Here is a 23,718-nt window from a genome sequence, read left to right as displayed (position 1 = left end):
TTGGGTATAATGATCTGAGTTCTTTCATGGGGTATCATTATTTATGAAATATTTGGTGGCCTGTTTACGGCCCCTTTAATCACCGAACGGAAAATGGCACATTGCGTTTACTGCACGTACAATTTAAGTTTCTCACTGCATGTCGAATGAAACGAAGAAACCACCATGTCACCTGCTAGCAAGCAATGAAGCTTCTGCAGTGACGTCACATTTGGTCACGTGACACTGGAAGATGTATTGCCGCACCGGAGTCACAGTAGGAGGGCATGTCGTATATGCGTGCAATTACGAGAGGGGATTGTAAAAACACACGCTGCTGCCTCATTTGGCTCGCCTGTGGACATCCCTAGGTTTTCCCATGTCACGTGACTCCAAGGTGCTCATAGGCTGCGCGTGACGTCATGTGCACGAGTCTCATTCGTATCATAACACACGGGAAATATCTCTTTTCACGTTGAGTAAAAGCGGTTTCCCGGTCTGCGACACATTCCTATTACGGAATTGTATCGCGGGATGTTTCTTCAACGCAGTTCTGTGGCACTATTGTGAAATGCTAGGTCATTTATGCTATGGGTGTTATTTTGTATCTTAGCCGTGCACCAGGACTTCACACGAAACGACTTTAATCATCACATTTCCATCTACAAGTGTTCACAGTTCCGGTATGACTGTCCTCGGTTGATGGATGGGCTTGCTGAACTGTGCATCGTGTAAAACTCCAAGTAACTTTGTTATTCTTGAGTCCTGACGAAGGCCAAGCCTCCGCCGCAACGTTGACGTGTCCCTTAACTTTCCACATGTAAATAAATACCTTCCCCCTTTTTCTTAGTTGATATACCTTCGTTGTCTGCCTCTCGCTTTTTCTAGTACATATTTAATTGCGCGGTCTCCCAAACCCATTTCTTGCACCGTATGTAGACAGGGTTTTTCTTTTTAGCTGCAACAAATTTTCATAAAAAGGGAAATTGCCTTACGATGCTTTTACTTTTGTCATTGAATTACTCGGCGGGGCTGCTAGTAGGAAACCGTATTTTTCCTCAACTAGGGGAGAAATTAACAGATGCATTTCAATCAACTTATAGTTATTGATTTCAGGGAGCACATTAATATTGTTATTATTATTTATTTCTTCATTTTCTTTTCTATAAAACAGAAATGCGTGTGCCGGGTATAAATGCTCAAGGCTGACAAAGCACCCGGACCCATTTGGCAGTAGAGTGCAAACTACTCATGAAATCCACAGATATAATGTGCAAGCCTGCAACAAAACAAAGAAAAAAGCAGAAAACAGAAAAAACAACAGAAATATTACCATTAACTTGATGGCATTAAGAATTTGCAAACAGCAGATGGTTGTATAGCGATTTCTTAAAATCTTAACTTCTTAAAACAGAACTGACAGTTTTAACAATGTGATCAAAGTTATCCAAGAAGGTTGGAATAAGAAATTTAGATGATTGCGCGCCATAATTTGTTCTAACTTTAATTGCGATATTAAGAACCATGAGATTTTTCTTCTGTTGTGATTTTAAAGCTTGATCTCCACATGATCCGCTCGAACCAGTGATGAAGATGAGAGAACTGATGTTCTGAGGCTGGAACAACATAGAAGGGACAAATACATACAAAGCTTCAATTTGCCTAAGAAATTAACGATGAAAGTCACTGAAAAGGCTAGCCAGCTGTAGGAGTCGAACCCACATCTTCTGGATTGCCGGTCCAGGGCTCTACCAATTGAGCTAAGCTAAACGCCTTCTCAGCGACTTCCAGGGTGCGTCATATGAAGGGACAAACCAGCCACTCTCTCTCACTCATCCTCCTTTCACTCTTACATTTTTGCTCACCCATACACACATGTGTGTATGAGTGAAGAACAGGCTTTAATATCGCAATTGCAATATGCTTCCTAATGTCAATAATTAAAAAGCTGATCGAAATATACAGGGTGTTTCAAAAAACGTGTCATTCGGACTTTATAAAAAAACGGGACGACGGAAAAATACGGGGTAAACGGCATTTTTTGTGGCAACTGAATTTGCCACCTTGAAAAAATATTTTCATTTGATTTTAATTAAAATAAAGTGAATTTCTTTAATTGAACTCCAAAATTTCCCAAGTCAACCTAACGTTTTTTATAGAATTAGAGAGCCCGTAGCGAACTTAGTCAGATCCACTAAGGAATCCGCTCGATATTGCAAATGGAACTGCCCAAAAAAAGTCCCGAAATTGAGGCTTCGAAGTTTCGGGTATTCAACTGCGCGCCAAATCAGACGCAAAGATTCGTGGAGGCATGGTTGCATCAAATACAGCCACCTTTGTTTGATGCATGTGTTGGATGCGCCTAATTAGCAGCGAGACCGACTTTCCTTCGTTCTTTTTTTTTTTTTTTGTTCTGTGAATTCAAGGTCAACAGCTGCTTTTAATCCCTTATTTTGGCACCACTGTTAGGAGGCTACACGACGTCAGCGCGATATTGTGCGTTTACGTAAACTGATAAATGCTACACCAACGTCTACAAGCCGTTGTATAAACTGGCTCTTTGCATGGCTAACCTTTCCTTCCTTTTACTAAACATAACCGCCCACCCCCCAACCCCCCGTTGTAAACCATCAAAGCAGCCAAGGTTCTCGGTCTACCTCCTCACAACACGGCATTGGCTCCTCGAGGTATTCGATTCATTCGTGGAACAGTGCCTTTAACGTATAATCCTCGATACGGTAACTGCTACAGCTAACTAAAATATTGAAGACGCTTGCTTGAGCACGCTTCTCCAAATTCGAATGCGACGAGTGGGATGCACTCGGTCATTTTAGTTTGGGAAGGCAAAGAAGACACTACAATACTACATTCCTGTCACCTTTTGCCGCCTTTACCCTGAGCGTCTCGTCCAACCCAGGCCACACTCACGTGATTATCATCTGTGCCATCGTGTAATCCAACGAGTGATCCTCACTGGAGCCCACAAGTGTGGAGGTGGGAGCGAAAATAAAGGGACTAAGGTTTCTTCCCGGGATACGCGGCTAGGCCAATGACACGGGCGAGCTGCATATAATAAACCGGGGATTTTGTGGTCCACGTCGGGTGGACCCACTTTACAACAACACGGCGAATAAGCAGAAAATGACAATGCCATCCCAGAATCCAAGTTTCGGCGAGCTTAGTTATTCTAGTATATCCATTGGCAACTGCTGGGAGATAACACCCACACCCACAAACAAATCCAGGGTATTTTTCCAAGAATGCTTTCATGGTCAATTACACGACCGGGAAGTGTTGCGGCATTCGTCATGCCGGTCACCTTAGGACTCAACAAAAGAATGACTGCCGACCAGAGGCTTCCCAGGAGCTGAACATCCAGGTCAGGTCACATCGTGTTAGAAGCGTACGAGATTTCGGGAATTTCCACATACTGACTGACCATGTCGTCCATGTTAAACCCGAGCGCGAACGAAGGAAAGGAACGAGTAACGTGAGTAACGAGTTACCGATTTTTATAACTGAGCACGTTATTAGTTACAATTTTTAGAGAAGTAACTCAGTCGTTACTTCGTTACCGAAAAAAGTAACTGGTTACTGGGTAACGAGTTACGTACAACTCTGGTTGGGAGGGCGTCAGGGGGGAAGCAAGGGGGCAGTTTCCCCCCCCCCCCCCGGCCCTAGGCTTCCTGGCACATCTAACATGGTCGTTTGAACACAATCACGTTTCCTTTCTTTTCTTTTTTTACGTGGTTAGCTTGGTGCAGTGCGTAACGAACTTTCTGTTCATCGCTAATATGACTGGCTTTTCATGTAAGCAGTTACAGGTGACTGGCATGGCCTGCTGCACATTATGCTGACTGAGGATATTTATTTTCCTGAGCACGCATTATCCAGTATTCCTATCCAATTAGTACAAGGTTTAGCCTCCTTCTCTATTGTCTCTTCAGACGCTATGTCCGTCTCGGATTGTTATGGCGATTCCGGCCTCCAAAGATACACCAGATAAATCCTGTCGTGGGAACGTCGATATCTAATTCGCCAGACAGCGTAAACACGGGTCAGCACCTTGCAAACAAAGCATTTTATCCCTTATTCCCCAACACATTTAACGACGATGAACAATGTCCATCTGGGGTCAGCTCGTATTGGGAGGAGTCCACTTTTCTTTCATGGTGTTTGCCTGCTACAACATGTACCGTGGAACAGTTTTTCAGCACCCTGCGGAGGGCAAGAACCTGGCTTCGTTCCACAATGACTGAGGACCGGCTAAACGCGCTGTGTATGATGAACGGTTCATCGCGAAAAAGTGGGTGGCGACAACACATTTGTGGAAAAAGCTATCAACTCTTTTGCGCGAGAAAAGCAAAGGCGCCTACAGTTTCTGCCTAAAGAGTGAGGGACATAGGGAGTGAGGGTAGAGAATTATCGTCTATACTGATACTGATGTCCATATCTACTGAAAATAAGCCACCACTTGATATTGTCAACTTGTCACAAGTAGACACGGCTGTTTCACCGTGTGTTCTCGTTTTTGCGAAATCAGCAGAAATGAGATAATCGCTGACGGAAAGGGCAGCAGGAGTGGCGACGGCAAACGTACTATGAAACAGAAAATCAGGAGCGAGCCTTTGCACGGACAAGGGATTGCGTAGCCGAGAAACGGCAAAACGTAAAAGTTCCGAAGCATAGGGTTACTGAGCCAAAACAATATAGTTGCGGGCGCATTCGACACCCAGAACTAGAGGAATATCCCGTACCTTGAGCACCAGCCCGAACACCTCCGCACCCGCCCTGCACTCACGGCACCCATAACGACCCCCCCCCCCCCCGCCTGGAGAAAATCCTAGCGGCGCCCATGCCAGGGGGTGTTAATCAATGTCTATGGGTGTATGCATTGGTAGCTAGCCGACCCATATTGGGCATTCCCAAAAATTTTACGTTTCACAGTGTTGTTACTGCGGCAAGGGAATATTTGCTTTAGTGCGTCTCATCTCACAGAATGCCTTACGCAGCAATCGTTCAACGTCCCGGACGACCTATATTTGCACATGAAAACTAAATAAACAACCAGAGAGAAGACCTTGCGCGAGCGCTCGCGACTTTTGGCGCAGATGGGCTGTTCAACTTTTCAGCCGGTGCGAATCTGTGCTGCAGGAACAGCACGTGGTGGGCTCGCAACAGAAGAGCGTTTGTGAGCCCCACAAAAATGTGCCTTTCCGCGTGGCGCGCTGCGAGCAACAGCGCAAAAGCTCGTGCATTTCGCCGCCATCTTGTCCACGGCCGTGACCACGCGCTCCCCATGCATTGCATTAGGCGCTTGGCACACCAGTCCTTCTAGCCCGCCATACGCGCACATCGATCAGCGAATTGTCATGAAGTTTCTCGTGAATGAAGACGTAAAGCGTTTCAGTGGTGCAAACGGTTCCGAGACGGCCGTACATTAGTGCAGGACACTCCCGGCCGGGGCGGCTCAGAGTCCAGAGTCAGAGTTCCTCAGAACATCCAAATTGCGGAGCGCCTGATCCTCAACGACCGACGGATAACATGTCTCGAACTGGCTCGAAAGACGGACCTTTCTGTGGGAACGTTGAACACTATCATTCATGAACACCTCCAGTTTCGGGAAGTTAGTGCCCGTTGGGTCCCGAGGCAACTTTCTGTGTTTGACCGGCAGAGAAGACTGGAAATCTCCCAAGAGCTAAGGTACCGTTTCGACACTGAAGGACAGCCATTCCTTGATCGGATCATCACGTGCGATGAAACGTGGGTGCGTCATTTCATTCCTGAGTCTAAACGCGTATCAAAACAGTGGAAGCATCCGTGCTCGCCAGCACCCAAGAAGTTCCGAAGCACCCCGTCTGCGGGTAAGGTCATGGCCACGAATTTCTGGGACAAGGCTGGCGTTGGTCGTGTTGATTCTCTGCCCAGTGGTACCACCATCAATAGTGCATATTACTGCCAGGTTCTCAGGGATGTGCATAAGGCGCTGAAGCAAAAGCGGCAGGGCCTCATCACCAAAGAAATCCTCCTGCTACAGGACAATGCACGCCCGCATACCGCGCATCTCACGACACGCACCTTACAGGAACTTGATTGGGAGTTGTTGCCACATCCCCCTTACAGTCCAGACCTCGCCCCTAGCAATTTCCATCTCTTTGGACCACTGAAGGCGTTCCTTGGGGGCCGCCACTTCAGCTGCGACGACGAGGTCAAGAATGCTGTCCGATTATGGCTACTACGCGCCGGTAAGGATTTCTACGCTGCTGGCATCCAAGCCCTCGTGAAACGCTGGGACAAGTGCATTAGTGCAGCTGGAGATTACGTTGAAAAATAAAACTAATTTTTTCGCCTGTAAGTTCATTTTACTTTTGCGAAAAATGAAAAGTCCCAGTTTGACTTGAACATCCCTCGTATATCTCGAAGTACGTTCAATTCTCAGGGTGTTTAATGAGGACGCTAGATTTGCATAATTCCTGGCTCCAATTCTGCTGTCTCGCATTTCCCAGAAAACATCTAATTAATAAGTTAAATAATGAATTTTTAGCTAATTAGATGTCCAGTAGTTGCATACTCTGTCCTAAAGGATGTTCGCCCGGCCGTATAACCCACCTGCGAAAACTACATCTATTTTGCTCTGCTTGTTCTTTAACGAAAAAATCTGTAACGAATAAAGAAAAACACTGTATATTATTCGAAGGTGTCTGGGGGTAACCCCATTTCACGTTGCCAAACGTTTGTCATCTCGCCACTTTGTCGTCCGCGTTCTGCATAATGTTTCCAGGCCTCTTCACCCGATAATCATCTATTCTATCTAACCTAATATTCTATTGAGTTGACATGACTTAACCTAACCTGACCTAACCTAACTTGACGTGGCTTGTGTTGTTAGGATTGCGTTTTTTTTTAGTCTCACCACCTTGTCCGCGTTCTGCAAAATGTTTCCATGCCTCATACTCGATAATCATCTATTCTATCTAATCTAATATTCTATTGACTTGGCATGACTTATACTCTTACTCTTTCTTGTGTTGGCAGTGTTTTTTAGACTTTCGCTGTTAGTGATGCTATTGCTTCTTGTTTCCAGTTGAAAGTTTGAGTGCATCATTACGCTATCGCCTTTGCGTATACATAAGGGATATCGTGGTGGTTCCGTGCACTGCGCGAATCTTTTTTTATGTGACATCTGAAATGAGAGCGCAAGATACACGGACAAAGAACGGAGAAACAGACAGGACGGGCGCTTTGTCCGTGTATCTTGCGCTCTCAGTTCAGATGTCTTATTACCAACTAGCCCAATCCTCAACCCTTCTCTTTTTATGTGTCACGCGTGCAGTGCCACCAACGCTATTCCCTGCGTATGCAAAAACGATAGCGTACGATGCACTAAAACTCACTATTTTCAGTACGTAGAGGTGTACCGTTGTACTACCGTTTCGTGCGCAGACGTATAGGTGTCAAAGTAATCGCATACGCCATTTATTTGATTTCTACCGTCTCTTTCTACTCTGCGAATGAAAGATATCTTTCATTTGGAGAGTAGAAATAGGCAGTTTATAAATAAACAGTTAAACTACTAAACCGGCCCCCATAACCAGTATATATACGGATGTTATTCACTGCGCATGTCACATGCATTATGATGCTACTGCCTTACTTACAAGTGAAGGCTGGTATTGGGCATTGGAAAATGCCCAGGGCGTAGGTCCGGTTATCATGCACTCGATGTCACCACGGTACGTCGTTTGGTACACCAGTATATCAAGCTTGGCTTGGCTGAGGAGTAAGAGCGCCACTTATACATGCCTATTTGAAATACACAAATGAAGACGCACCTGAAGAGTTGTTGAACGTGACTAACCAATATATTGGTGGACGCAATTGATGCGTTCCTGAATGTCTTTATTCCAGCGAAGCTGTAGACAGGGTCAGCAAACGCTCGTGACTTGAACGACACGATTTCCTGAAATTTGCGAAGCATCAAGAGGTAAGTAGCTGGTTAACCTCAACGCCAGCTCTTTTCTCAGTGACCTCAGTAACCGAACTTTTAGCGTAACAGCTTTATCTGTTAGGGTTTACAGGTACACTGCAATTCGGGTCCACTTTCCAAAGCGCGTCACACAAGCGACTTACCTATGCGCCTTTGTGGTATTCACTGTCACGTAGTGTCATAAACTCGAAAGGTACCTTAAACATAACACCCAAAAAGGACCTTTCGCTTCCTAAACCAATAATGAAATAAATGTACAGGGTCTCCTAGAAAACGTGTCATTGGATCACAATGTTATCCATAAAAATTAAAATTAAGCGCAAAATTAAAAAAATTCGGCGCATGCCGAATTTACTCATGGTCATGACAAGTGACACGGATACTGAGAAGCTATCCTATCGAAAACACAAACAAACATCATGCTCTTCGAAGCGCCCAGCATATAGCGCTGGACGAGCTTTTGCGCGCCGTTGTTGTTGGCCCTGTAGCAGAAATTAGGAGAAAGTAGCACAAATTGAAGATCTCCCTCTCTACCGTTAAAACGTTCGATGGGTTTGGCTGAAAACTCGGAAGAAAAAAGGCGACGAGGCAGTCAGTTCCAGAACAAAAGTGCAACTAACTTTATTTACAGAGGAACCGGAAAAAAGCGGGAAAGCGTGAGAGGAGAGAAGACATTGCTCTGGGTCGGCTTAGGTTACAGTCGAGGACGAGCGTCGCGGTAGCTCACAGAGGAGTTCCTTGAAAGGGAGCGTCCACTCAATATGCATGGCCTTTTGGCCATCTGCACTTATTTTCTCAACAACCCGACGAGAAAATGTTGCTAAACTCAGCCCACACAGGGATAGTAGAAAGCAGTGATGGCCAGTAGTTAAACTACCAGTTAAGCTACCTGATTTTAGTTTAAAAGTAGTTATCAACTACTTGCAGAAATGTAGTGTGCAACTATTAGTTAAACTACTCTTTCGAGTAGTTAACTACAGTAGTTAGGTTACTTCTAGCGCCAACTACTTCCGATTTTGCCGCAAGCTTTACGGCACGACTGTGCTTCTGACTTTAACATTGAGCTACTTGTTTGACGAGAACGGAGGTGCAGAGCAATGGTGCCGTGCATGTGTACTAAATCTTCGCGTTTATCACTGCTTGTGATTCATATTTAGGTGTCCAAGGACACTATAGAATGGGATTGGTGTTGATGGACAACGTTAAGTAGTTAGAGATGTATAGTTACAATACATTCCAGTAGTTAAAGAACCTCCCCTAGCAGCTGAAAAGTAGTTGAACTACTATTTAAACTACTCCATCGCGAAGTAGTTAGTAGTTATAGTTAAACTACTGTAGAAGTAGTTAGTGACCATCACTGGTAGAAAGAGATAAGACAGGGATGACACATCACATCCGGCTTCCACTGGAATCATGTTTTCCTTTTCCCAATTTCAAGAACTGTCACATATTCTACTATCCCTCTGTGGACTGAGTTCAGCAACCACCTTTCGTGGGACTGCACGAAGGCGCTCAAAAAGTTCGCTATATGCTCTGGGTGCTCCGAGAAACATAATGTTCCGCTATTTATCCCGATGGGATAGCTCCTCAATGTCCCTGTCATTTATCAGGAACTTGAGTAAATTCGGCACGCGCTTCACATTGGTGACGTAAAAAAAGCGACCCTTATTTGGCAAAGTTTCTAGTTCAGTTCGTAATAATTAGCGTAATAAAACTTCACATCAGGAGGTGGCAAAACATAGTAAGAACAAATGCTGTAGACGGCGTGATTCTAGGAGACGTAGTATTTTAAATGATAATTCAAGGACACGTTTCCGGGGACACCCTGTATGTGGAAAGACTATCTAAATCCAAACAACTTTCCTGAAAGGCGTTTCGCTCTGGCAGACCCACAGGCAGGGCCGGTGCTAGGGGTGTGCGGGGCCTGAGGCAAAGGCACATCGCGGGGCTAGTTTAAGTGCATACGATTTAATGCACGATTAAGTGCATACTTAATATTTAAAAAAAGTAATCCCTGGTTGAGGGCTTCGTGCGCGGGGCATATGCAAGCGCGGGGCCTAATGCGGTCGCCTTATTCACCCTCCTCCCCCATATCGCCGGCCCTGCCCACAGGGAGGAGAAAACTGGAGATCATCCCATTCGCTCATGTGACGTCGCATGACATTCACTCTGGGCTAGTCATCTGGGAGCTAAAAATTACAGCCAACACAAGGCCGCTGCCTGCCTTTGCGTGGCCGATGCGTGGAAATGCCCTCAGAGCGTCACATTGTTGTCACATGATGTCGCGCATACGTCTGAGAATTTTAAATCGTATGGATTCCAGTGCTCGCGATGCCGATGTTAAGCTATACCCTATAACTTCACGTGAAGGAATGCAGAACCTTGTTAAAGTGGGAAATGCACTACCCATTCCAACAAAAGTATACGATCTGATCCATCAAGAGAGAACTATGCCTTTAAAAGACGTGTAGAATACCTCTTCATGATGTCGTTCTGTCGTGGCTGCGGGGAGGAGGGGGATGGGAGTACAACAAATACCATGCACTCTTGCCCAAGGACAATAGTCGTAGCTCAAATGTGCACATTTAAAACAGAACTTCCCCGCATGACACGCGGAAGACCAACCGCTGCCTATAGTGTGATTATATCCTGACCTTCAGAAAGCGCGGGTCCTACTCCTTTTCGTGGCAGTTTTCGTGATAGCTCCATGACTGACTACCTCCCGTTTTCAAAACGTCAGACAAAACAACAATGCCCTTCGGGGTGATGGTCGGCTAGCAGCGTGCTGTGCGGTGATGTTCTGCTTTGAGAGTGCAGCGCGCTAGAGAAGTCTTCGATCCGCACTTGCTCTCGTATTCCCTCAACTTCTTCCAAGAGCGCGTTAAAGAATGAGGTTCACGACACTTGGTGACGCAGTAGAGACGCTTTGCACAGCGAGACGTCAATGTGCTCCGCACAAGCAGTGGCAGAGCATGCGCCAGTCAGGCGGCATCCATAGCAGATAGATTTTCGCTACGATAGATGACCGCTACGTCACGTAAGCAAATAGCTAGGTGGCTTGCGAATCACGAACCTTCAGGACGTCTTTTCACACTGCGGAGTGATACGACAACGTTCACGGAAAATAGTCTCTATCGTAGCCTAGTAGTAGATACGTTATGAGCGCCGTGACGTGCGTCACGGATGTTACGTGCAGAGAGGCTCTTTGCATCTGGGATCACATAATCGAGGTGAGGGCGGCCACTATCGGTCAGCAGCACACCGTTCAGGTCGGAGCGTCTGCTACCGCTCCCGAGACGCTACACGTTCTTCGGTTACATGATGTCCCAAATGACGGATTCCGCCGACAACCGCCACTTTTTTTGGGACCGTTGGCAGCATGGGAAGAACGAGTAGTGCAGCACGAATCTAACTGTGCGTTGTAAAGCGACACCCCAGTGCATCCGGACAGTGTGCGGCTCTATGGAGTTGCAGTTGTAGCACCAGAAAGGTCTATAAACGCCATTTATCAACGCTATCCCTTACGTGGGCTAAGGCGACAGCGTACATTATACTAAAACTCACTAATATCTGCTGCTGTTCCATCGTTGACATACGACAAAAACGCTCGATGGTGATTGATAATTGCACTCCCTGAAGTACAGACTGCGTATTCGAAAGGTTGTGTCAGGCTTGGTAGCCTGACGTTGAATGACGTCTTGCTTCTTCCTGGCTGATTCGACGGAACCATGTGCAAGCGCAGTCATAGGCGGTACTTTTCTCATTCACGCAGGACCGAACTTCGCGAGGCATTACCGGTGAGCTGTAGGGGCGCACACTTAGCTGATATGAGGACACAATAGATCACACAGATTTTGCCGTGACTGGGAATTAGCGAACACGACGGAGAGACGCACCAAAGCTAACACCTAGGGATGTACTCCCGCTTTGAACACCGCATCACACGACGGACGCGTACGTCGCACTCGTGATCGTAATACTGTTTTGTCGGGCTGCATATGCGCCTTATTTTCAGAAAACGCGACATAATTAATAGCAGTCAACATGGAACAGCTGACTGACCTCTGATTATTTTTTCTACTACGAGTGAGAGGGCTCTTAGTCACAGACGTCACACTAGAGGGTTGTGGTATACAGTTCGAGCGCTAGAACCTCTCGCCTCGACAGCTATTTTGTAAATGAATTTTAGTCACAATGAGGAAACTTTGGGCCGAAATATTTGATGGAAATGCTGTTTGTACACTGCTTTACAAGATGGCAGCAGCGTTTGTGTTAGTTGCATACCACTTTAATGGTCCTTTAAGAAGTCTGGAGGGCACAGAGGGTCTCTCAATTCGAAGGGGATGCGTCCTAGCGCGTCGGAGTGTGTAGTGGAGCTCTGATACAGGAACTATATTTTCCAACTAAAGGAGCTTTACCTTAAAGAACCCTAATATTTCATCCGCTTCATGTACTGTATCGTTGCTATTTGCGCCGTCCAATACACCGTAGAAGATTATGCTGTTCTCCCAAAGGTTATGTAGCACACTTGACTGGTCTTCAGCAATCAGTGCCTTGAGTGTCTGCGGACTTGTTACTATCCTGTAAAATTCCACACGATACACAGTAAGTATTTGCTGAATATAATACTACCACGCATCTTGAAACGCTTGGCGGTCAAAAGAGAGGCCGCACCCCCGTTAGGCCACCAGCTGTACTAGCAGTATACGCACGACTACTGTATGAAGCCGCCGAGGTGGGAGTGTCAGCGGTTCATTTTTTAAGCAAAATATGCTTTGTCATGTGCACGAGGAATGTTTTGTGGGAATGTGGAACGTCGCTATTGCTTTCGCGTGTTGCACCAAACTTGGCGTCCCGTGTGAATAGTTTACTGGATTGGATTACTGGGACCTTTACAGTATAGTGGCATAGGTATTTTGTTAATAGCAGTCAGAATAATGGCCTAAATTGTACAATAATTCGTTAACTGAATTCCCAACCCTGTGAGAAATGATCCCCAAATTACTGTGGTGCTAAACCAGATATTTATTTCCTACGAGCCAAAAATGACAGGCTACATATTTTCATGAACTTACCCCACCCTATGGGCAAGTTGAGAACATCAAAAAATTAATGCCGGGTTGAAATTTTGTCTTTCTGTTTGGGGCCAGCCGAAATGGTCAGCCACGAGTAGTGCACATGGAAGCACAGGGCAATGGCACAGCATCATAACGGTGAGGTCATATTTTATTAGCCGAGCAGCAGAAATTAGCAAATTGGAAGTCAATGCTCGCGAAGGTACAGATGGGACAAAAAAAAAGGCCCCTCTTACCTCGATCACACCTGAAAAAGAGCGTCTCACGTCTTTCTAAAAAGTCACGTGCAGAACATCAACACATGACTTCAAAGCCCAGACAACGACTGTGCTCACCCTGGTGTCGCGGACAAGAAAAAATATTGCTAAGAAAATGCCACGCGAAAAACCCACTGTTCCCAAATTGGGCCCCGTCTTCAAATAGCCCCACTTTACCGTAAGACTGACGTATATTGTTTACGTCGGTTATGGTCAATATAAGTGTTGCGTCACGTGCATCATTCAGTGCACCGGAAACAACGTCCAATATCACTCTTGCCCACACCACGCCGCACTTCACGGTTGGTTCACACGCAGTATAATTGTCCCACATCGGCTTTTCATATGTTGCCAGTTCCTAGACTGCTATTCGTTATGTAGTGTGTAGTCATAGGGATATGTACACGCTTAACATAATGCTACAGAAAGTGTTCATTGAGCAGGCGTCATGGTGAAGCTGAAAAGATTGCCCGTTTTCCGCCGAAACGTAGACATTCATATTAACAGTAGTATGGACTGGACACAGACTGCCGCCAACGCACAACTAGCCTTAAACACGATTAATTAATCAATTAGAGCTAATTGGGACCCCCCACATTAATCAGCATCATCCAGTGAGTCATCACATTAATTGGGGAGCGTCTAACTCGTGTTCAGGCCAGCTGTGTGTTGGCGGCAACCTGTGTCCATAAAAACGAAAAAAATAGATAGAGATAGAGTGGAAAGAAGGAGTTTAGTTGAAGATCAACGATGCCATATTGAAGAAAGCGGTCCGGAACAGCCGCTGACAATCGCCGGGCGCCGGAGCACACAGGGAGGTTGCAAAGCATCGCAGCTATGACCACAAGTTCCGGACATCCTGTGACGTCAGCTGTGACGTCATCATGACATGTCTGGGCAGCTTAGGACAGCATTGGACATGCGAGGAGAAAAGCACTCGTAATACAGAGGCTGGGAAAGCAAGAGTAAATATGCTAACCATCAATAGCTAACAACAAAAACAATTAGTTACACAACAAATGAGCCCACCACAACAGCAGTCACGGGGAGCGCAGAACGATGCGTCTACACCATCCGACAGCCAGGCACGCAACTGAATCGTAATGCTTTTTTCTCCTCTATAAAGTCATGCATCTGTCTCTCTTGCGGTTACTTTTTGAACTAATTTAATCGCAAAATTATTAAGAATCGTTCTGGCATTATTCCCTATCAAGGCAGCACTAGCATCATCGTCAAGACAAGAACGATCAACATGAACCTTTCCTGTCCATAAACGAAAAAAAAATACAAAGCTAGATGTGTCAACAAAGGAAAGCATGCATGTTGGGGCATGTCAGGAGCGCTATTACACGGGGACAAATCGCACGACTGCCGGGCAACAGCGGAAAGCAAGCACAGAAAAACGCTTGAACAGAGTGAAAAGGCACTCACCATCATTTTTCACGTTCACTACATTCCCTCATTGTAAATCCCTTCGTCACACACCATTCACAGTGACGAACCACACATTCACACCCCATCAGAGGCAGACGGGACCCCACCGAAGCTACGCTCTTCCACTAACGGCCAACGCAATTTCTAGGAACAGAGTTAATGCGTCCACACCCGTCAGTGTCCAAGAGAGAAGTGAATCCTTGCACCCCCTGCAGGCCGTGCTCATTGGTCGTGACGTCAGCCTATTGTCTGAGGGCTACACTGTTTTTTTCCACTAATGCTCCTCTGGACATGGTCCACCTGAAACAATAGTGTCACGGTATGACGTCATCATGCAGCTGCGTGGCTCAAGGACGCGTACGCTCCAGACAGGGGACCTGTTATTTATTGAATCACTACCCCAAGATTATTTCCTTTATTATACTATAATGATTGCATAGGGAACTATTGCAGAAGAGCACCATACATGAGAGGAGATTGTAGGAATTAAGCATTTCAGTCCCAGAGTCTTACTAAATTAGACTTACGAATACAGGAAGAAACAAAATAATGGTTCAGCAAGACATGTGCATCCCATTCGAGAGCCAGGCAGCTAACTGAATAATGACGCTTTGCTCCTCCTGAATAAAGTCACACACTTGTCCCCCTTGCGGTTACTCTCTGAACTAAATGAATCTCAAAATTATTAAGTTTTAGTTCTAGTTTAATCGTTCTAGCTCTACTCCCATTCAAGGCAGCACTATCGACATCGTCAAGGATGTTCCTTGTCAAAAAGAAAAAAAAACTATATGTAGAAGGGAAGCATGTCAGAACAGGTGTGGGCATGTCAGCGCATGTTTGTCAGACAACAAGGGGAAAAAAAGCGAAAAGAAACACTTGAACAATGAAGAAAACCAGTATCAAACTATTTTTAAGCACACGCACTCCTCTTATGCAAAAACAGTGCTCATCATAAATCCGTCCAGGACAATACAGGCCATTTTTCTAATGCTTCACTTTTTTCCAGTAACGGTCAATGCATTGCTACAGACTGCATTACGCCATCACATCCTGTCTGAAGAAGACAGCGGCAAGGACTCCTATTATTTATTAAATCGCAAGGTTATTTCCTTTGTCCAACTCTTAATGACGTTAACTTTTACAATAAAATTCAACAAAAAAAGCACTGTGCATATTAGCGATTTTCACCCCAAAGGCTCATGGTCATTAGAATCACAACACCAAGTAAACTAACTGTGCTCTTTTAAAATAATAAGTGAAACCACTCAACATCATCACCAGGCCTATGTAATACATGACCCTTTCTATGCTCGTATACTCGTTGTCTGAGGCTACACCTGCGAGCAAAAAGGCGCGAAATATGGGAGGCAAAGTTCCATTTGCGCACGACAAAGCACAAGACAGAACACCTTTACGGGAACATGATTGGATTCCCACCATATTAATGATTTTCTATCTCGCATTGCATTTCTTGCGCGATAAGCCTCGCGATAAAGTGTGTAGCGAATGATGTTCACATTTACCCGTTCTGCTCTATCATATTCTTGCAAAATATGTGGGTTCAAGGAAATAAAAGGAAAACGAAGTGAATTCACTACTGTATAATGATCGCTGTGCAGAAGCACGGCACCGTTATCTTCGTGGATGTATAGCGAACATGCACTCCTTTCTTTTTTTTGGTTCGCACTGGCCGAGTGACGACATCCTATTACATCCGGAACGAAGACCTATTGTTTTGCGTTCGCATACATGTGTGTTTTGACGATGGTAGGATAATTATTGACCTGAGGAATAATATTGATGTATGTGGTTGTGAAAATAGACTGTGTTTGTGAGTGTGTGCACGCGCGCGCGCTTTTCTGAACCAGGGACTCCACTTGACAAGTAAGTGCTATCTGTTTGGCTTTTCGTATGACATGAGTGATACATTTATGTACTATTGCGTGAAATAGTGGTTTAAAAAATAAGGGTAGTCGCGTTTGCATTGCTATCTGTAGGATAAGACGAGCATTTTTAATGGAATTGCCTCCCGAACCTGATGAAGTCTTTGTTTTGGGCAGGGTATTTTATGAGTGCCCAACGCCCGTCCTGTTGTAGTTTGTTTGTTAGTATGTATCTGTCACGTTCGTAGCGCTGTTCAAGCTTTGTTTTCTTTGCAAAAATTCAGACTTTATGGTATTAAGCTGTCCGAGTAGAAGTGACTTTCCCTGCTCGCTTAAGATAAATTGTGTGGCGTTTTTCTGTGCTTTCTTCACGCAGGGACAATGCAATTGAGTATTTAGCATTATGCAATAATTATCTGAGAGCAGAAATGGATGTCTTTGTCACAGTTTATTAGCGTGTGCCTCGTTATTTTATTTTTTTCTCTTATAGCTATGCGAGCAAAAGTGCATGTAATTTTTCGCTGCTCTTTTCTTATGTTGTCTACTTTACGCAGAAGAAAGCTTCCTGGTAAAAGCTGAATAGTGTTCTATCAGTGGAAGTGGGGTTGTTTCTTCGATTTTGTTGGGTGTTCGATATCTTGATGAAGTAAGCAGTGCTTAATTTTGCAGTCATGGGTTTTTGAGCAGAAATGCTGGTTTTCTCTTCTCCGTAAGAAAATTTCTGCGTCGTTTTCCAAGCAGACCGCGTTTAGTTTACGCGAAATAGAAAAATGAAGTTGTGTATGCACTATGATTTTCTGTCGCAGGCTTAGGCCTTTTCCCCGATGAGCAGAATTTTGTATGCGATGTCACATGTCTGACTTGTTCAGTAGTGTCTTTCTTGCTGCAATTTTTACCCTTCGCCAATATCTTGTTGCTGTCATGCTGTGCTAGGCACATAGCGATAAGCGGTGATTCTCCGATTATTCCTGAGCGGTTCGACTTAAGCCTTTTTCCTGCTCACTTAAGGAAATTTGTGTATCCCTGTCCTGTGCTTTCTTTACGCAAGGGCAATGCGACTGTGTATGTGGCATTATGCAAGAATTATCTGGTGGCAGAAATGGGTGTTTTTTTCTTAGTTTATTAGTGTGCGCTACGGTTTCTTGCAGTTACAGCTATTGGGGCACAAATGCGAGTAATTTTTTGCGATTCTTTTCATCTTTCACTGCTTTTACTCAGAATGTAGGTGAGGGTAAAAAGTCAGCATCCAGGTAGAGCAGGAGAAAGCCGCTCGGCAGAGGAGAGTTCACGAGAATGGAATTTGTTTGTTTTTTCTTATGTGTTGTTGAGTGTCAGTATTCACTTTGCTTGATATGTTGATGGAGTAAGCTGTATGCAGTTATAAGTATTTGTGCAGAAATGCTGGTATGTGAGCGTGGAGGAGAAATTCCAATAAAGCACCCCTCTTTGTGCATTCCTGAGCTGATGTCTGTGTGTGCGTGCTTTTTTCCTGGTTTGCGACATCATCGAGGCATGTTCGGGCTTGTTTAGCAGTGTTGCAATTTTACCCGCCTCTATTATCTTGTTGTTATCTTGAGTTAGCCGTTGAGTTTCGTAGCTATGTCCGGTGGCTCTGCTATTATTCCTGAGGGCTCAGTCTTAAGCCTTTTCCCTTCTCGCTTAAAGGAATTTTTGTGCCCTTGTCCTGTGCTTTCTTTAACAAGGGACAATGCGGCTGTGTATGTAGCATTATGCAAGAATTATCTGATACCAGACATAAGTGTCTTTTCTTAGTTTATTAGCATATGCTTCAGTTTTTGAAGCCATAGCAATACCAGCACAAGTGCGCGCAATTTTTGCTGCTCTTTCCTGAAATCACTGGTTTTGTGCAGAAGAAAGTCGCATGGTAAAGCTGAATTCATGAGAAGTGGGTTTCTCTGCTTGTTTGTTAGATGTTGTTAGGAGCTCGGTATGTTGAAGAAGTAAGCTCTTGTAGGTATTCGTGCAGAAATGCTTGCATCTGAGCGCAGGAATTCCTGAAGCACGGCACCCACAGTGTAAATTAATTATTTTGGATGTGAGTCTGCTTCACTGCATGACTAGACCTGGTAGGCTGAACTGGGAAGAGAGAAAAAATTGGAGCGCTTCATTAATAGCGATCCAAGTAATAGGGCAATTATAGTTTTCATAGAAAGTTGAATTTTAATAGGCTCCTAAAATTATAGTTTTGTAGTAGTTTTTCTAAACTGCAATGGAAGATAGAAAATCGTTAATATGGTGGGAATGCAATCATGTTCCCGTAAAGGCATTCTGTCTTGTGCTTTGTCGTGCACGAATGGAACTTTGCCCCTCGGCTTTCGCGCCTTTTTACTCGCAGGTGCAGCCTCAGACAACGAGTATACAAGCATAGAAAGGGTCATGTATTACATAAGCCTGGTGATGATGTTGAGGGTCTGTCTTATTATTTTAAAAGAGCACTGGTAGTTTACTGGTGTTGTGATTCTAATGACCATGATGAGCCTTTGGGGTGAAAATCGCTAATATGCACGGTGCTTTTGTTGTTGAATTTTATTGTAAAAGTGAATGTCATTAAGAGTCGGACAAAAGAAATAACCTTGCGATTCAATAAATAGGGGGTGCAAGGATTCACTTCTCTCTTGGACACTGACGGGTGTGGACGCATTAATTCTGTTCCTAGCAATTGTGCTGGCCATTAGTGGAAGGACGTAGCTTCTGAGGGAGGTCCGTCTGCCTCTGATGGGGTGCGGATGTGTGGTTCGTCACTGGTGAATGGTGTGTGATGATTGTGGTGGATTTTGTGACGAACGGATTTACAATGAGGGAATGTAGTGAACGTGAAAAATGATGGTGAGTGTCTTTTTCACTCTGTTCAAGAGTTTTTCTGTGTTTGCTTTCCTTTGTTGCCCGGCAGTCATGCGATTTGTCCTCGTGTAATAGGGCTCCTGACATGCCCTGCATGCATGCTTTCCTTTGTTCACACATCTAGCTTTGTATTTTTTTTCTTTTATGGACACAAAAGGTTCATGTTGATCGTTCTTGTCTTGACGATGACGCTAGTGCTGCCCTGAATGGGAATAATGCCAGAACGATTCTTAATAATTTTGCGATTAAATTAGTTCAAAAAGTAACCACAAGAGGGACAGATGCATGACTTTATAGAGGAGAAAAAAGCATTACGATTCAGTTTCTGCCTGGCTGTCGGATGGAGTAGACGCATTGTTATGCGCTCCTTGTTACCCGTACTCTGTGTTGATTTGTTGAGTACGTAGTCCTCTTATTACCCATTGATGAAGTTACGTGTTAGGATATTTTGTTCTGTTGCAAGCCTCATTTAGTAAGACTTTGGAATTCCTATGATCAACTTTCATGCATGGTGCTTTTCTGCAATAGTTTCCTATGCAATCGTTATGGAAGAGTAAAGGAAATAATCTTGGGATAGTAATTCAAGACATAATAGGTCCCCTGTCTACTGCGTACGTGCCCTTGAACTATCCAGCTGCATGCTTAGGTGATGACGTCATGCCATGGCTTCATTGCAGATTGACCTTGCCCAGTTGTGTCGACCGTAAAAAAAAAAAAGCGGTGTAGCCTTCTGACAATGGGATGACGTCACGACAAATGAGCAACTCAAGAAGAGGGCGCAGGAATACACTTCTCTCTTATCCTCTCGCAGGTACGGTCATGTTACTTCTCACTGGTAGTCACCGCAGAGGGCGTGGCGCTCCAGTCACTTGCTCGCTGGATCTCGTGCAGTGCAGACATGTCCTCGGTCACTCCGCAGTCCTCGCGCGGCTCAGTTTTTGCCTGGCTGTCGGATGGAGCAGTCGCATCGGTCTGCGCTCCTATTGTGGTGGGCTGATTTGTTATGTAACTAATGCTCTCGCTCGTGATAACTTTGTCCCCCTTTTTTTCTGATTTTCATCAGCCCGTACATGTCAGGCGCTGGTCTGTTGTCCGGGAATCCCCGCCATTTTCTATCTTCTTCTGCCTTGGGAACGAGAGTAGCGCTGGCACGATTCTTAATAATTATGTCGTGAGATTAGTTGAGAAAGTAACCGCTAGGGGGTGCAGCTACGGGGCTTTATACAGGAGAAAAAATCATTACGAGTCAGTTCTCTGCCTAGCTGTCAGATGGAGCAGTCGCATTGTTCTGCGCTCCTCGTGACTGCTGTTGTGGTGGGCTCATTTGTTGTGTAACTAATTCTTTTTCTTGTTAGCTATTGATGGTTACTTATTTACCCTTGCTTTCCCAGCCTCTGTATTACGAGTGTTCTTCTCCTCGCACGTCCAGAGCTGTCCTAACCGGCCCAGACATGTCATGATGACGTCACAGCTGATTGACAACGAGATTTGGTCGAGGCAGACCAAAGCCCTCTCAAAAGCCGAGGCGCCTCTTTTCCCTGAGTTGTTGCATTTCGATGGTCACAGCTGACGTCACACGATGTCAGGAACTTGTGGTCATAGCTGCGATGCTTTGCAACCTGCCTCTGTGCTCCGGCGCCTGGCGATGGTCTGCGGCCGTTCCAGACCGCTTTCTTCAAGATGGCATCGTTGATCTTCAACTAAACTCCTTCTCTTCACTCTATCTCTATCTATTTTTTTCTCTTTTATGGACACAGGTTGCCACCAACGCACAGCTGATTTGTGATGACTCATTGGATGATGCTGATTAATGTGGGGGGTCCCAATTAGCTCTAATTGATTAATTAACCGTGTTTAAGGCTAGTTGTGCGTTGGCGGCAGTCTGTGTCCAGTTCATACTACTATTAACCTCACTCTAACGTTTGCTTAGGTAACTTAATATTTAATATTACTCAGCCTTAGCAAGTCAATTATCGTTTCATCTTTCAACAATCCGTGTCGTGATATATCCAGAGTGCGGGTGGACACTAGGGACACATGGAACATATCCATGGCACATGGCAAGTTGTCTGCTGAGATAGCACGGAATAACAGCCACGGGGATCTGACTCGGAAGTCTTATTTGAAGAATTTGTAAGGAAGTTCAGGATCTTTAGAAGCAGGAGAATGTCTGAGAGATATCTTTACGAGAGACACCGTCAGAATCACGGTCAGAGGTCTGACCGACTGACTTTGTGGACCTGCTACCTTGGGCGTTGTACTTTGGAATAACAGCTTCATGCTCGCAACAAGGACAGTCATTATGTAACCTTTGAGAGACTACAGAGCTCTCAGCGGAATCTGGGAGAGGTTTTTTGCGTACGTTTTCGCTCACTGAAAATTTCTCACGAAGCTAACTACCTACATGCGCCTACCTACGCTTATGGTGATCGCGGGAACACTTGACAACATGACTGATGTTATATAAAACTACGATAAAAACCGGAGACACGGAACACAAAAAAAAAAACACAACACGTCACGTTCTCAGACACAGCGACCCATTTAATGACAGCCTACACTCCCAATAACCTCCTGATGGGTGGAAAGGGGGAAACAGAGGGAACACTAACGCAATTGCCTCGTGGCTTAATCTCTTTGTACTCGGCTAAGAGTCGCCCAAACGGGTCACGCACCTTTTTCAATACAATGGTCTCTTGGAAAAGCGGGAAACAATTGTGACAATCTCTCAAGTGTTCGACCAATTCAGAATTTCCTGAAAGGATGTCTGCATTCCTTTTATGCTCTAAGAGAGTAATGTTTAAGCATCTACCAGACTGTCCTACGTAGCAAAAACCACATGCAAAAGGAATATATATACTCAACAAAGCGTGTCTTGTGAGAAATACGGCAAGCTGACTTATCAGAATGAAAGGGCATTAGAGAGCTTAAACGCGCAACATTTGAAAAAACAACTTGAACATTGAACCTCTTTGCAGCGGCTAGGATGTTATGAGACACAGCATGAAAATATGGAATGCAAACTCGTGCAGAAGGCTGCTCAGAACGACAAGGTTTTACATCACCTATGCCCAGAAAACACTCTAGTAACTTTGACTGCAACAAAGCTGGACCAAATCCCGCTTTTGTTAAGCGGTAAACCTGATGGCGAAGACTATCTGAAACAAAATGGCAGCAAGACTACTTCTTTGCACTTCTACCATTGATGTTCCCACATGCAGGATTTGTAAGTCTAGCCTTTTCTCCCGACCTCTCTGAGTCCGTTCTTCGTCGTGTGGCACTGTTTGCCCTTTGCAAGTTTGGGATCGCCATCGCTAATGTGGAGGTGGAGATCTGCACCCTCAAGTTATGTCTTCGCCACCAAGTCTTGCCTCCCCGTGGACTAATTTATTTATTTATTTATTTATTTATTTATTCCTCAAGGCCCGAAGGTATTACAGAGGGGAGCGGGTTATTACACACAAACACAATATACAAAGGTAACAAAATACAGGTCAGTATAAACGCAACGGTACACAAAATACCAGGCAATTAGATAAATAACACTAAAATAAGTCACATAAGTCACAATGAGCCACATAAATAACAAAATGTAAGATTGTTATGCAGTACACCATATATATCACAATCAATTCGAAAACTCCAGTAAAGTAATTAGTGCAGCATTGAACTTTGTATGGTCAGTGATGTTACCTGGAAGGCAGATAATAATAATATTATCCCGCTTGATCCCGCGGGATAATCCAGCTTGATTGTACCCTCTTGCCTCGACACTCCTCGTATAAGCTCCTCCGTGTACAGAAGAATCTGTTTGTCTCCCATCTGAAAGACCTGCGTGCCATTGTGGATAAATTACGGTTCTTAGTGCTTGGGCCTGATTTTAGATTGACGGCATACTTTGATCAGTGGACACGACTTGTGTGTTGTGAGTTTGGTCGTGGCTGGGACCGTTCTAAATCGCACATCGGGTTCCGTAGCAAAACCTGTGAATCTGTGTACAGCGCCAATGACGGCGGTTTTCTGAATTTAGCGAATGTGTCGCTCTCACCCCAAGTTTCGTCTGTTCTCTCAAAAACCCCCAAGTTCTGTGTTTCAATAAAGCCGTCTAAACTCGAGGTGGCTTCCGCTGTTCAGAATGTGGCCTCTAGGATACACGAACCTTCTGCGAAAATGGCATTTGTTGAACAATGTGTGGGGCGCCTACCTTCTTCGTCTGGGGATTGCAAACAACTGTCCAATGT

The 23,718-nt window shown here is 44.9% G+C and overlaps 1 protein-coding gene across 3 annotated transcripts in view; it reads right to left on the bottom strand.

The window, feature by feature from the left end:
* Positions 1 to 23,718, bottom strand: part of LOC135388391 (uncharacterized) — a 40,551-nt gene that overhangs the window by 5,341 nt on the left and 11,492 nt on the right. For all 3 annotated transcript variants that reach the window (XM_064617945.1, XM_064617946.1, XM_064617948.1), the window contains 3 exons: positions 12,385 to 12,547; positions 7,812 to 7,939; positions 7,638 to 7,752 (listed from right to left, as the gene is read on the bottom strand). In XM_064617945.1, coding sequence (XP_064474015.1) covers positions 7,638 to 7,752; positions 7,812 to 7,939; positions 12,385 to 12,547 — 406 coding nt within the window. The remainder of the gene's footprint in view (positions 1 to 7,637; positions 7,753 to 7,811; positions 7,940 to 12,384; positions 12,548 to 23,718) is intronic.

This window comes from Ornithodoros turicata, chromosome 3 (genome assembly GCF_037126465.1).
Source record: "Ornithodoros turicata isolate Travis chromosome 3, ASM3712646v1, whole genome shotgun sequence".
Classification (NCBI taxonomy): domain Eukaryota; kingdom Metazoa; phylum Arthropoda; class Arachnida; order Ixodida; family Argasidae; genus Ornithodoros; species Ornithodoros turicata.
The sequence above is the reverse complement of the archived record's forward strand: the minus strand, read 5'-3'. Positions and strand labels throughout refer to the sequence as shown.